Source organism: Pelecanus crispus, chromosome 2 (genome assembly GCF_030463565.1).
Source record: "Pelecanus crispus isolate bPelCri1 chromosome 2, bPelCri1.pri, whole genome shotgun sequence".
Taxonomy (NCBI): domain Eukaryota; kingdom Metazoa; phylum Chordata; class Aves; order Pelecaniformes; family Pelecanidae; genus Pelecanus; species Pelecanus crispus.
The window spans coordinates 150,344,482-150,358,809 of NC_134644.1; the positions used below are offsets into that span (position 1 = coordinate 150,344,482).

The 14,328-nt window shown below is 41.8% G+C and overlaps 1 protein-coding gene across 1 annotated transcript; it reads right to left on the reverse strand.

Annotated features, from left to right (window-relative positions):
• Nucleotides 1–2,875: 2,875 nt before the first annotated feature.
• On the reverse strand, nt 2,876–14,174 carry RIDA (reactive intermediate imine deaminase A). The gene is made up of 6 exons (XM_075706316.1): nt 14,110–14,174; nt 7,072–7,177; nt 6,444–6,498; nt 5,489–5,557; nt 3,787–3,842; nt 2,876–3,348 (listed from the first exon to the last, which is right to left on the reverse strand). The coding sequence occupies exons 1-6, from the start codon at nt 14,172–14,174 to the stop codon at nt 3,286–3,288; spliced, it is 414 nt and encodes a 137-aa protein (XP_075562431.1). The 3' UTR covers nt 2,876–3,285.
• Between the last annotated feature and the right edge of the window lie 154 nt (nt 14,175–14,328).

A 14,328-nucleotide genomic window follows, 5' to 3' on the forward strand; every position in this document is an offset into this window, starting at 1 on the left:
TGGTATGTTATAGCTGTAAATAAGAGAGTTTATTTCAGTTATTCTAGAATTCCAGTATCTGAAGAATACATATTTAGATCTGAGGCATTCAAGAAACTGTGCAGCTGGTCTCCAGCTAAAAGCTAAAGAACTGTAGAGCTGAAAGTGGATTTTATTTCCTGACTTTCTGCAGAATGGAACCTACTTACCGATACAAACATTATTAATGGAAGTAACATGTTGTGACTTGTTTGCTGCAGCCAGCATGCATTTTTTATTCAGGTATTTCACTTACATTTCAGTCTCAGACTGTACCTTACTGTGGAAAGTAATGGTATATTCACACCGCTTTGTACTAGTGAAGACACCCAGAGTAGTTCTATGAAGGACTTACATCAGCAAATGGACAAGTCAGCACACACCAAAAAAAATCAAAACTGCCATCTAGCGTTAGGTTCAAGCTTGGCAAAGAGGCACCATAGCACAAGTAAGGCAGCGGAGAATAACATGAGGTAAGAAGGGATAACTGCAGTGATTGTACAAGGCTGAACTTAGCTCGTGTTCAACACTATTGAAATCTACAGATGGAGAACTTTACCTAAATCTGCTGCAAAAAAATTAAATATATTCCAACAAAGTAATTATATCTGAGCAAAACTGTAACAGAGAAACACAAATAGAAATTAGTAATCTGTTTAAATGTAACTCCATTCAATTACATTGTTCTTAATTATTCTTAACTGACAAAGTGAAGCAACATTTGCTCTATGTTTGCTAGAAGGTCATATTCATATTAGTACTAGCTCCTTCCTAACAAGTCCAGTCATGTTTTTTCTTAGGTGGGATTGCTTCCTTGAGTCAGAGCTGTAGAGCATAAAAGACATTAATAGTATAGCCAAGGAGAGAGAACAAGAGCAGAAGCCAAAACTAATAAAGCTTATGTGTAGGAAGTTTATATGCAGAAAAGTCAGGTACTTTTCAAAGGTGGTTGCTTGGAAGTTCACTGTTTGAAACACTGAAAGCATTATCTTGCTTCTAACACAAATAAGTACCTCCCATTTTGGCAAGGGAAAGCAAGACAGTGCTGTAAGAAATCCATACATCTCTATATCGCTGCTGTGACAACCTCATTGTTAGTCTTTTTTTCCTGTAAAGATACAATTTACAAGCTCAGCAAAAAGCAGGACAAGTGGCCACTTCACATCTAGAAAGGGTAAATAGGGTTGACTGTTCTCACAACTTTCCAACTGCCCTTGTGGCGTATGCTGAAGTGATACCAGGAATGCATGAAAAATACAAAATAGTTACTACAATACTGCAACTGAAGTAACAAGAGCTGGAAAGCATGTTTGACAAGCAAGAAGGTAAGAAACCACAAGTGGGACACTTACAGTTTATCCAGGGGTGGAAGATGATTCACACAATGTGGCTGTGGTATCGAATGCAGGGGGATTTTCAGACAAGGCAGTATCTGCACGTGCCATGCAAAGGTAGACAGCAAAGGTAGACAGTACTGCCAGATTGGATTTTTCTTGCACGCTTACCATATGAAAATCATTAACCAATTAAAAGTGTGAGATGATCACCAGCAGGCATTAGAAGACAAATGATACACAGACAGGAGAACTGAAGTTTCGATTTGAGTTGTTGGACAGCTGAACCCACAGTATTGTGACTTGACCTGTCGCAAACCAGCATTATGCCTTCTCCTTGCTACACTGCTGGTTTTATGGCTTACCAAAATTGAGTGAGTTTGGTCACCCGAGATGGGACTAGAAACAGATTCTGAAGCGCTCAGTTGTGGCACCCTGGCATACAAACAGCAGCCTCTGGGAGGAGCAGCCTACAGGATGCCTTCTCACAGTACATTTGCTAATGCAGGTACATGTTTCTTCCACTGAAATGGTACATTCTCCAAGCTGCTGTATATAGCTATTTTTACTTTATACACAAAGAAAGTGAAGATACAGTGACAGTAGCATCCCATATGTAATTGGATCGCCATCTTCACAGAAGAGAGCAAAACAAAGACGTTGAGGAGACTACAACAGAAAAGAATTTCTGCTCACTTCTCCCCAAATAAACCGATACTGTGCTTAGTCATATGGCTGTGGGGAAGACAGGGAATCAACTCTACCATGAGATAGCTGACTTTCAAACCAGTTCCTTAAAAACACTGTATCCATTTCTACTTGGTTAGAAGATAAATGCAGGGGATGGGATAACTTAGGAGCATCACCAGTCTGACTTCCCGATATTGCTTAATCACCCCATCAAGCAGATGCTTCTGTCCTTAACGGCAGAGAGAAAAATGCCAAGAACTGTAATGTCATGGTAGCTGAAAGCTTCCTGTCTTGGAGGCTTATTTTCATCCTTAGCTATTAGGAGACAGAAAATAAATCTATTCTTTTGGTTTGAATCATTTCTTACTGAATAAGCAAGACAGGGACTTTTTTGTAATGGAGTATCAAAGCGTAACCAGGAAAAGAAAAGTTTGTTCCCAGAATAGACAACCACAGTTTTACAGATGCAATTATAATTTATTCTCATTAAACAAGATTTTTTTTTGTGTGTGTTTTTGTTTTGTTTTTAAATCAAGATGGTAAAAGTTGAATTGCTATAAAAAAGATTATGAAAAAGGTTACAGGTATAGATTAATTTACAGCTGATTTATAAAGTTAGCACTTTATTTCAGAAAAGCATAATTTTCTTCTTTCTGAACTTAGTATTAACTTTCTTAAGCAATTGCTTCCATATGAAAAAAATGTGAGTCCCAACAGTAATCTATTCTGTTTAGAAAGAGTTTAAGACAGTTCAGAAACAAATAGAGCAAAATTCCCCAAAACACAAAAGTGAAAACATACACTAAGCAATTCAAGTGTTCTACTGTCTTCCCATTTGTCATTTTTTCTTACTTAAAATTGTTACTAAAAATCTACTATTACAAATTATTACAGTTTTCCATGTCCATATCACCCACAGTATAACTGTCATATGTTCACCCAAACACGTACTTAGTATCTGAATATCCAGTCACCACCACAAAGTAAGGGACCTGTCCTGCAATCAAGCTCGGCTGATTTTAGCAGAACTCCTGAAGGTTTCAGGGTTTGCCTGCATAGAACTCACTGTAAGGTTGTATTTTAGAGAATCCAAGGCCACAATCCAGAAGAAAGCACCTTTCCTTGCTAAGTTTAGTGATTTCATCTGTATGTAACTGCTGATAGTCAATTGTAGGAATAGGATGTAAGGGAGAAGTATTAAATCTAAAACTGCTGTTGTAGGATATTCAGTTTCTATTTATAGTCAGGCTGAAGCATCTTGGAGGGGTCCCTGAATGGCAATAGCTTCAATCTCAACTCGGGCACCCTGTGAGAAAACAGTGAAGAAATTTATTAGGAATTTAATATATCTATTTTATGAAGCAAATGAATGTATAACACAACCTTGTAAGAACAGAGTGACATCTAGGTGAGATTATACTTCTGACAGTTATATTACTAATTTAGCAATGTTAAGTAATACTGAAAATTCACTTTACTCTTACTTAAATATCATAACCCCTTATTTCTAGTGTTGTAGCCATCTTCCACCATAAAGAAATGTATCTCTCATATTCAGATCTCTTATCATGTGTGGGAATAAGACTGGTATACTTAGGAAAAAAAAAAACCTACTTAAGAGTCTTCATTAAAATAATTGCAACTGAAGCTATTCCAGAACAAGAAAAGCTGACAGAATGCTTCAGAAGTAAGGAATTTCAGAAAAATCTTTTTTTTTTTTTGTAGGCAGAAAAATGACACTTACTTTTGGCAAAGCAGCAACCTGATAGGCTGCTCTGGCTGGGAAGTTTGTCTTGAAAACTGTAATTAAAACAGAAACATCCACCAACATTCACCAATCACTTAACTTTGCTTGATAAAACACCGTTCAAAGTAATCTGTATAAAATGCAGTCATTAGAGCAGTTTCAGGTTCAAGGCTACAAGACGAACAGTCTGTGTGAGCTATCATTTCCCCCTTGTTGGTTTTTTTTTTTTTTTTTGGTCACTAACTGGTCTAACATCTCAGCACACTACCATTCATCATGAGGAAGGCAGCTACAGTAGTGACATAGTGGCCAGTGATAACTTGCACTCTGCTGACACTGCATGGGCTTAACACCAACTTGGCTGAAAAGGAAAGATTAAATCAGAACAGTGATCAGCCAATTGCAAAGACCAGAGAGTGGGAGAGGGCTCTTTCACAGACAGAGCAAGAGGGAGAAACAGGCCCCTGCCAAAAGAGTCATGAGCAAAGATCCCAGATTTGCCTAAAGTCAACAGGGGCCAACCTCACTCATATCAAAGGAAGGCAGAGTTTCAACAGGCCCTTGACCTATTCCTCCATTCACAATTAGGCCTGGCACTCAAGGATATTAAAAGAACGGGGGGCAGGGGGAAGGGTATTGGTCAAGATACAGGAGCTGAACGTATAGAATCATAAAATAGTTTGGGTTGGAAGGGACCTTTAAAGATCATCTAGCCCAACCCACCCCCCCTGCCATGGGCAAGGACATCTTTCACTAGATCAGGTTGCTCAAAGCCCTGTCTAACCTGACTTTGAACACTTCCAAGGAATTTGCATAATTAAAGTTTTACTAGTGAGAGTTAACACCAAGCTCAGAAATGTTAATTTCAGGGTGCTGCACTGAGAAGGCAGGTTAATAACTCACAATCAAAGAACACCAACAACTGCTTTCTTGAACTACGGGTAGGAGGAAACAAGTAACTAAGTATCCAGCTGGTCTTTTTTTAACCCTGCTTAAATGGACACAAAATTCCATTTTGACATGCAGAAGACTATGTTGATAGCTCATAAATAAAAGACTTCATTCAAGACCAGATGTTGCTATCTAATTAAAACCCAAAGCTATATAAATAAGGAACTTACGTGCATACTCTCCCAAATGGTTCTGCACAATATGGCTCATTGGAATCACCTATTTCAGTCTACATTCAGTTTTGTTAACCAAGCTTTTTTTCTTCTTTTTTTTTTTTTTTTTTTTTTTTAAGTGGAGCAGCGTGGCTCATCCTTGTATAAAAAATGAGCCCTGTCTTATAACAATAACCCAAAAATCATTCAAAGAAACAAACAGACTTTAAAGAAATGGAGATACAAAATCTGAAATTAAGCATTTGAAGGCTGCCTACGGTAGAATTATATCAGGAACAATATAGCATCTATCAAGGTAAAGAGACATGGAAGATCAACCTGTAGGGATAGCAGGAGTTGATCTGCACATGACAGTGAGTTAGTAGGATGGTAGGACACAAATCCACAAGAAATTGGGCTGTGCTTGATCTGGTGCTTGCAAATTATTATTTTTTTTTTTTTAAACGTTATATTTCTACTGGAATCTCAAAGAATCTGGAACTACGTCATCTGAGTCACTAGAACATTTTGCTTAGTGTGAATATAATTTGTTCCACAAGCCATACTGGTAAAATAGAAACAAAAGATCTACTTACATTGTTTGTAAATATCATTAATATCATTGAAGTCCTTCATGTCTGCCATCAAAACCGTAGTCTTCACGACTAGAAATTACATAATTGTAGTTATTTTGGACTCTGACTTTTATATAAAAGTGGAAAATCTTTAGTGCATTTCTTGCTTTTATTTCATAAATTTCTCTCAAATATTCTAAACATTTTGAAAAGTTTTGCAAACAGATATTGACCATTAGAGCTACTACCTAGAGAACGATCTAAAAAATCTGAATGCCTAGTACATAATAAAACTTCAAGGAATTAGACATTCCTGGCCAGCACTGAAAATACCTGTTTTAAATTTTGTTCTAAGCCCAGTTCTTCCAAGAGGCACAGAACTGATAAGCAGGTTGAATAAAAAAAGCTATTGTAAGCCAGCTGTTGGCAAAAACTACACCATATATAATACCTGCTGCCAAAAAACAGTCCATAAAAGGCCTGAAGATATGGTCTATGCTAGAATTTTTTACCCATGACTGCCCAAGCCAACATTAATCCTGGTTTGGCTCCACTTTCAAGAGTCCTCCTCAAAAAAGGCAGAGAAAGTGCCTAGAATATTAACACCATAGACACAGACCTGCTTTTACCTGGAGCAGAGCCTAGGATGCTTAAAATGCCTGTAGTCAGTTGCAGCTCTGTCTATACCTGAGCTTCCTCAGCTAGAATTAACATATTAGTACTGTGGACAGGAACGTATGGTGAAAAGTAGTGTCCCATTGATACCCATCACAAACACTTGCACATTGATTTATTTCTTTTCTTTTTTAACCCAGACTCATGATTTCTTTTGTCTCCTTCAGCTGTTGATAACAACTGCATGTTTAGCAAACAGCTTTTTTTTTAATTTTCTTTAAAAGGTCACTTAAGTTTTTTTTTTTTTAATCCAGCTAGGTAAAAACAACCACTTGTTTGCCACCATCACCACAACACTTACCATTGCCATAGTCACAGCCTGCAGCTTTCAGGATTTCTCCCATATTTTTTAGAGCCTAATGAAAAATGACACAAAAATCTTTAAGATTCACCCGGGTTGTATTTAGGTAAGTATGTAAATATGAGTTGTAATCTGGCTACATCCATGTTACAGTATAAGTTCACCCAGCAAATATTCAACTGTCATCAGTGAGTAAGCAAAATCAGAAACAGATTAAAAAGTAAATTAATAAAAGGGAGCTTCCAATAAAACACAAATATTAAACCATCCATTCATTAGATGTAAACGCATGATGCAGCGCCTTCTCATCCTACCTATTACCTCACACCACCTCTTTGCCGCTGGGGGAACAAATCTTTCCCCATCTCAAAGCCAGGGTTTTTACTAGGGTCTGAACCTTTGTTACAAATATTGATTCTTTCCTACATGAAATACAGATTCTTCCCCTGACCTCCACATTGTTTGGGTAGAAAATGACAGGGATAGGATGGAATGACTTCCTCCTGCTTTTCCCTGATCTTGGAGGATGTGAAATGTGCTCTCTAGGGCTTTTCAATTTCTCAAAAGTCCATGTTTAACTAAGCACATGCCAACTGCATTACAAGTTTATTGCTAGAAGACATCTTACCTGCTTAGCTTCTTCCTTTGCCCCTCCAGAGACAAGCTGCCCGGTGGAAGGTTCTATACCTATCTGTCCTGCAATGTACATTGTCCGGTCTACCAGCACTGCTTGGCTGAAAACACAGGTGACATTTTAAAGGTTAATGTTTCCCCATTGAAACATTTCACTATCTGAAAGCACACTTCACATTTTCTTCAGTAGTTTATAGTACCTCAGAAAGACAGAGGACTTAGGTTATGCACGCACAAGTCTGTACACACAGTCATATGTTCAATCTGCTTATGCTTTGGGAGACCTGGAATTAGATCACCTATGGAAAGACATAGCTACATTAGCACAGCTCTGTTTTTGAGGTAATAAACCCTGTTTCTTGGAAAGGCAAAAGGCATGAGTGCAGCAACACAACACTAAACACAGCTACACAGATTCTACACTGCAGATAGCACAGGGGGGAGGCAGAGTAAATAAACATTTGTTGCACCTGCCCAGATATATATTCCATCCCAGTTTGATAGGTAGACAATACCTTTCATCTACATGTCAGCTGCAGAGGAATGAAGTTTAAAAAAAAAAATATCCAAAAAGAGCTGATTAGTAAATTTACCATTTTCTTCTCAAATGGGCATCATGATAAATGACTTACAGCTGTGAGGTGAAGCCCTGCACACTAGTTCTCTGGCATTATTCCTTCAGAGTCATAAATTTGGCCTGTCAGCACACCACCTTAATCACTCCATTCCCAGAACAATCACTCTCCTCTCACAAAATAACCTGGATGACCTGTTGGCTGGGTGAGTTCAGAAGAACGCAGAATTCAAGCTATTTGCAAAACATTTTTATATAGATGTCAGGTGTGTTTTTGCTGAAGTAGAGTTGGCAACTATTAATGTCTCTAATTACTACAAAGAGATTAAAAGATTAAAACAAAGATTTAAACTTCTTAGCAAACATTATGCGACAGACAAAATTTACTTCTCTTCAGCTGGTAATTAAAAATATTTTGCAAAGAAATTAGAGAAAGATTCTTTGAAAGCATCTGTGGTGTGTCAACACTGTTTTTCTTATCTCTTCCCATTCCACAAGAAAATGCATCGTTTTGACAGTTCAACAAGCCTCTCAAGTTAGACAAACTAGAGTTAGGCACCTCCCTGAAGTATCTAAATTAGGAGGTTAGCTTCCCTTTAATGTCAATGGAGAAAGGGATTATTTCAGAGAACGTTTTTACTACATCTCTTCTCTTAATTGAGATTGGTTCAATTGGATTGGCTCAATCCATGGACTTCACAGGGGACCAACCTAATTTAGGGACTTAGTAAAATGATTATGGTTAGGCAACAGTGCCATCACTCCCATCTTTCCTTTTACCCCTGTCCTACATTCACTTGTAATTTCATAAGGGGAAAAAATAGACAGTAACTTATCTGATATAGTAAAATATCTTACATGGTGATTATTTTCTCTATCATCAAGCAACAAAACTGGAGTAAATCACAAAACTACACTACATTTACAGAAGAGAAACTAGTGAATGAAGTAATTTTCTAACTAACACAGTCTTGTTGATAGAAAATGCGTGTATGAACCAAACACACATGCTTCTTCAATTTTATTTTCTTTCCTACCATGCCCTGCTTTTTTTGAGACACAGGCCCTCAGACCACAAACTTTTGTTTCTGTTTGAAGCAGAGAACCATGCAACAAGAAGGTATGAGCTCTCTAAAAAAATATTGTCTTGTACTGCTTATTATAAAGAAAATGACACAATGAAACATTTATCCCAACAAAGGCCTTCGGACAGTCCTAAATCCCGAATAATTTGGGAAAAAAACAAGCTGAAGCCTTCTGATACCACTGCCAGATCAACACCTGCAGCAGTCTTACTGGGTCCCCTTCTCTGCTCAACTTTCTTCTCTTGGTATGCTTACCAGTGGAATCCTCCATTCCCTGAGACTATTAACAATTTACCAGAGATATGGATTTGATGAGTGGACTGTTAGGTGGATGAGGAATTGGTTGGATGGTCGCATCCAGAGGGCAGTGGTCAATATCCAGATGGAGACTGGTGACAAGTGGAGTCCCTCAGGGGTCCATATTGGGACCAGTACTGTTTAATATCTTCATCAATGACATAGACAGTGGCATCGAGTGCACCCTCAGCAAGCTTGTAGATGACATCAAGCTGTGCGGTGCAGTTGACATGCCTGAGGTATGGGATGCCATCCAGAGGGGCCTGGACAAGCTTGAGAAGTGGGCCCATGTGAACCTCATGAGGTTCAACAAGGCCAAGTGCAAGGTCCTGCACCTGCAGGTCGGGGCAACCCCTGGTATCAGTACAGGCTGGGGGATGAAGGGATTGAGAGCAGCCCTGCAGGGAAGGACTTGGGGGTACTGGTGGATGAAAAGCTGGACATGAGCCAACAATGTGCACTTACAGCCCAGAAAGCCAACCGTATCCTGGGCTGCATCAAAAGAAGCGTGGCCAGCAGGTCAGGGGAGGTGATTCTGCCCCTCTGCTCAGCTCTGGTGAGACCCCACCTGGAGTACTGCATCCAGACCAACCTGTTGGAGCAGGTCCAGGGGAAGGCCATAAAAATGACCAGAGGGATGGAACACCTCTCCTACGAGGACAGGCTGAGAGAGTTGGAGTTGTTCAGCCTGGAGAAGAGAAGGCTCTGGGGACACATTATTGCAGCCTTTCAGTACTTAAAGCGGGCATATAAGAAAGATGGGGGCTGACCTTTTAATAGGGCCTGTAAATGATTTTTACAGCATTTCTTCTCTTGGTATGCTTACCAGTGGAATCCTCCATTCCCTGAGACTATTAACAATTTACCAGAGATATGGATGCTGTAAAAGACAATAAAAAATGCTTTTATAAGTACATCAGCAATAAAAGGAGAGCCAAGGAGGATCTCCATCCCTTGCTGGATGTGGGGGGGAACATTGTCACCGAGGACAAGAAAAAGGCTGAGGTACTTAACGCCTTCTTTGCCTCTGTGTTCAACAGCCAGACCAGTCATCCCCAGGGTACTCAGGCCCCTGAGCTAGAGGATAGGGATGGGGACCAGAATGGAGCCCTCATAGTCCAGGAGGAAGCAGTTAATGACCTGCTACGCCACCTGGATGCTCACAGGTCTATGGGGCCGGATGGGATCCACCCGAGAGTACTGAGGGAGCTGGCAGAGGAGCTTACCAAGCCACTTTCCATCATCTATCAGCAGTCCTGGTTAACAGGGGAGGTCCCTGATGACTGGAGGCTTGCCAATGTGACGCCCATCTACAAGAAGGGCCGGAAGGAGGACCCGGGAGACTACAGGCCTGTCAGCCTGACCTCAGTGCCAGGAAAGATTATGGAGAGGTTCATATTGAGTGAACTCAACAGGCAAGTGCAGGTCAACCAGGGGATCAGGACCAGCCAGCATGGGTTCATGAAAGGCAGGTCCTGCTTGACCAACCTGATCGCCTTTTATGACCTGGTGACCTGCCTGGTAGATGATGGGAAAGCTGTGGATGTCATTTACCTGGACTTTAGCAAAGCTTTTGACACCGTCTCCCATAATATTCTCCTTGGGAAGCTGGCAGCTCATGGCTTGGACGGGCGTAGTCTTCGCTGGGTAAAAAACTGGTTGGATGGCCAAGCCCACCAGGGTTCTGGTAAATGGAGTTAAGTCCAGTTAGCAGCCGGTCATGAGCAGTGTTCCCCAGGGCTCTGTTTTGGGGCCAGCCTTGTTTAATATCTTTATCAATGATCTGGATGAGGGGATTGAGTGTACCCTCAGTAAGTTTGCAGATGACACCAAGTTGGGTGGGAGTGTCGATCTGCTGGAGGGTAGGGTGGCCCTGCAGAGGGACCTGGACAGGCTCAATCGATGGGCCAAGGCCAGCTGTATGAGGTTTAATAAGGCCAAGTGCCGGGTCCTGCACTTGGGTCACAACAACCCCATGCAACGCTACACGCTTGGGGAAGAGTGCCTGGAAAGCTGCCTGGCCGAAAAGGACCTGGGGGTGCTGGTAGACAGCAGGCTGAACATGAGCCAGCAGTGTGCCCAGGTGGCCAAGAAGGCCAACAGCATCCTGGCTTGTATCAGGAATAGTGTGGCCAGCAGGAGCAGGGAAATGATTGTCCCCCTGTACTCGGCGCTGGTGAGGCCGCACCTGGAATCCTGTGTCCAGTTTTGGGCCCCTCAATACAAGAAAGACATTGAGGTGCTGGAGCGTGTTCAGAGAAGGGCAACAAAGCTGGTGAAGGGTCTGGAGCACAGGCCTTATGAGAAGCGGCTGAGGGAACTGGGGTTGTTTAGTCTGGAGAAGAGGAGGCTGAGGGGAAGACCTTATCACTCTCTACAACTACCTGAAAGGAGGTTGTAGTGAGGTGGGTGTTGGTCTTTTCTCCCAAGTAGTTAGTGATAGGACTAGAGGAAATGGGCTCAAGCTGCGCCAGGGAAGGTTTAGATTGGAAATTAGGAAAAATTTCTTTACGGAAAGCGTGGTCAAGCATTGGAACAGGCTGCCCAGAGAGGTGGTGGAGTCCCCATCCCTGGAAGTGTTCAAAAAACGGGTAGATGTGGCACTTCGGGACATGGTTTAGTCTAGTCTACCCTTGACTGGTTTAGTGTGGACTTGGTAGTGTAGGTTAATGGTTGGACTGGATGATCTCAAAGGTCTTTTCCAACCTAAACAATTCTATGATTCTATGATTCTATAGCAATAGGACAAGGGGTAATGGTTTAAAACTAAAAGAGGGTAGATTCAGACTAGATATATAGAAGAAATTTTTTACAATGAGAGTGGTGAGACACTGGCACAGGTTGCCCAGAGAGGTGGTAGATGCCCCATCCCTAGAAACATTCAAGATCAGGTTGGATGGGGCTCTGAGCAACCTGATCTAGTCAAAGACGTCCCTTGCTCATTGCGGGGGGTCGGGGGGGAGGGTGTTGGACTAGATGACCTTTAAAGATCCCTTCCAACCCAAGCTATTCTATGATCCTAAAGGGTATACTTCTACTACAGTTAAATGCATGAGTGAAGCTCAGAGAAACTTCAACTACACAAACCCCAATCACACTTCAACTGCAGATGTATCCTATAACTAGGGTCAATCGTAGCTACTCTTTAATCTCTGATTCAGCAGAGATGCCACCGTGTGCCTAAAGTCATTCAGGTTTCAGTATCCCTAAGTGCAAAACTGGACGGACATTATGACCTTAGAAGAACATCATCCATCAGAGAGATCATATTAAGAAGCATGCTCTTTAAAGACAAGGACTGCAAGGTTAATCAGATCTTCTTTAAACAAATGATTGGTGATTAATACAAAAAAAGTATCTCTGCTGTGTCTTTTAAAAAATGTAATATCATTAATGAGATGTATATATATATACACACATACACACTCAGACATATGAGTCTGTTTATATATCTATCTCCCTACCTATCTCAAGGTACTGGAAATTGGATGCAGTAAAGGCAATACAAAAATACATTAAAAATAGGTCACCAGAAAGCAGACTGAAGGGCTGTAGCAGAATCAGCAATACAGCCCATACATCCCAATTCTTCATTCCATATTAAGCCCTCATTCCTGTTACCATGCTCAGACTCCACAGCAAAGATGTAGCAGTTATTTCTTGTGCAACTTTTGCTCAATGGACTTTGACTTTTACTGAAACCTGATAAACTAAGTTAGCGATAAACTTATTGATGTTAGACCAGTCATACAATTAACAGGCTGCATAATAAGCAGTATTTCACCAAGAACTACCAATAAGCACAAAATGTTGGAGTGCAGTCAATCCACAACAGAAGCGGAGAGCTATGTTGAAGGCTAGGACAGTTGCGGAGGGGCTACGCAGTTGAACAATTGTTGCCTTCCCATGTCTTAGATGTTCTAACTACAAGCGATGCCAGGCCCCTGGCTGCAATGCAGTTTCTTGTTTACAGAAGTTAACCTTCATGTCATGTCTCTTGGCTTCTACGCTTTGTATTTCCCCATCTTCACAATTCCTATAAAGAACGCAGAGTTTGAAGCTAAGGAAGCTCAGTTTCAAAGTAATGGAGACAAAAATGCACCCGGAAGGCACTCAGATGCTACAAGTGGAAAAGTTTAAACCAAAGGAGTCTGTGTTTACATTGGCAAAACAAAGTAGAATTAAAAAGCAGAATTAACAATTCTTAGAAAATGCCCTGGTAAAAATCCCTCAGTACCTTAGATATAAGGGTCTACTATAGTTATTGAACATTTTTTCACATCCAAATAGCAGAGAGAAACCTTTCTCCAATTAAAATTGGGAATTTTTTTTTTTTAAATTACATTCAGAACCGTTGCAACTAACAATTTACTTGTGAAAACAAGTAACAACATCTTACATATTTTTACAGCAGTTAGCTTTTAGACTGAAAAGCACTTAAACTTGCTGGCAGTCACATTCAAAATAAGAAAAGATTTGCAGTTCCCAGGCAGTGAACTCTCCAACTGCCAAAGCACGCCCTGGATCGGGCTCGGCCTCCCCTGCCCATCACCTCCAGTCATCACTGCGCACTTGCCTATGCAATACACCTTTTTCTAGGAACACATTTTTTCCTTGAGAGGAATCGTTCTTTCTCTTGCTTTTTTTTTTTTTTTTCCCCATTTACTGCTTATCACTAATTTCAGAGTTATTTTCCCAAACTGACTTTCTGAGGGGCATTTTGAAACCCCACCTAAACCGATCAGGACCGCCATCACCCTCAGGCTGAAGTTTGCCGCCAGCACTGCAGACCCACTCGCGCTGTTAGGGCCACGGCTGCCCCTGAGGGGCTACCGGGGAGGAGACCGCTCCCTGCTCGGGTGGCCACCATCACCACAGCCCCCAGAGCAGCCTGACAGCCCCCAGAGCAGCCTGACAGCCCCCAGGGCAGCCTGACAGCCCCCAGAGCAGCCTGACAGCCCCCAGGGCAGCCTGACAGACCTCCCTGCTCCAGGGACCTGCTCGAAACCCTATGAGCAAAACCCGCTCCCGCTCACTCCTGCTTCTTCCAGGAGACCTCCCTCCCGCTACGGCATACCTGTAGGGACCCAGTGCAGCAGGAGCCTTAGCAGTGCTGATTATTTTCTTCACCAGCGAGGCCATCGTTGCCGCCAGCCACCTCTGCCCCCTCCTCAGCGCCCCGCTAACCCCCGCCTCCCCCCGCCCGCCCCGTAACGCCGCGGCGCGCAGGGGTGTCTGGGAAATGTAGTCCCGGTGGTGGTGGTGTGTGTTGTTGCGCCGTGCGCATGCGCGGTAC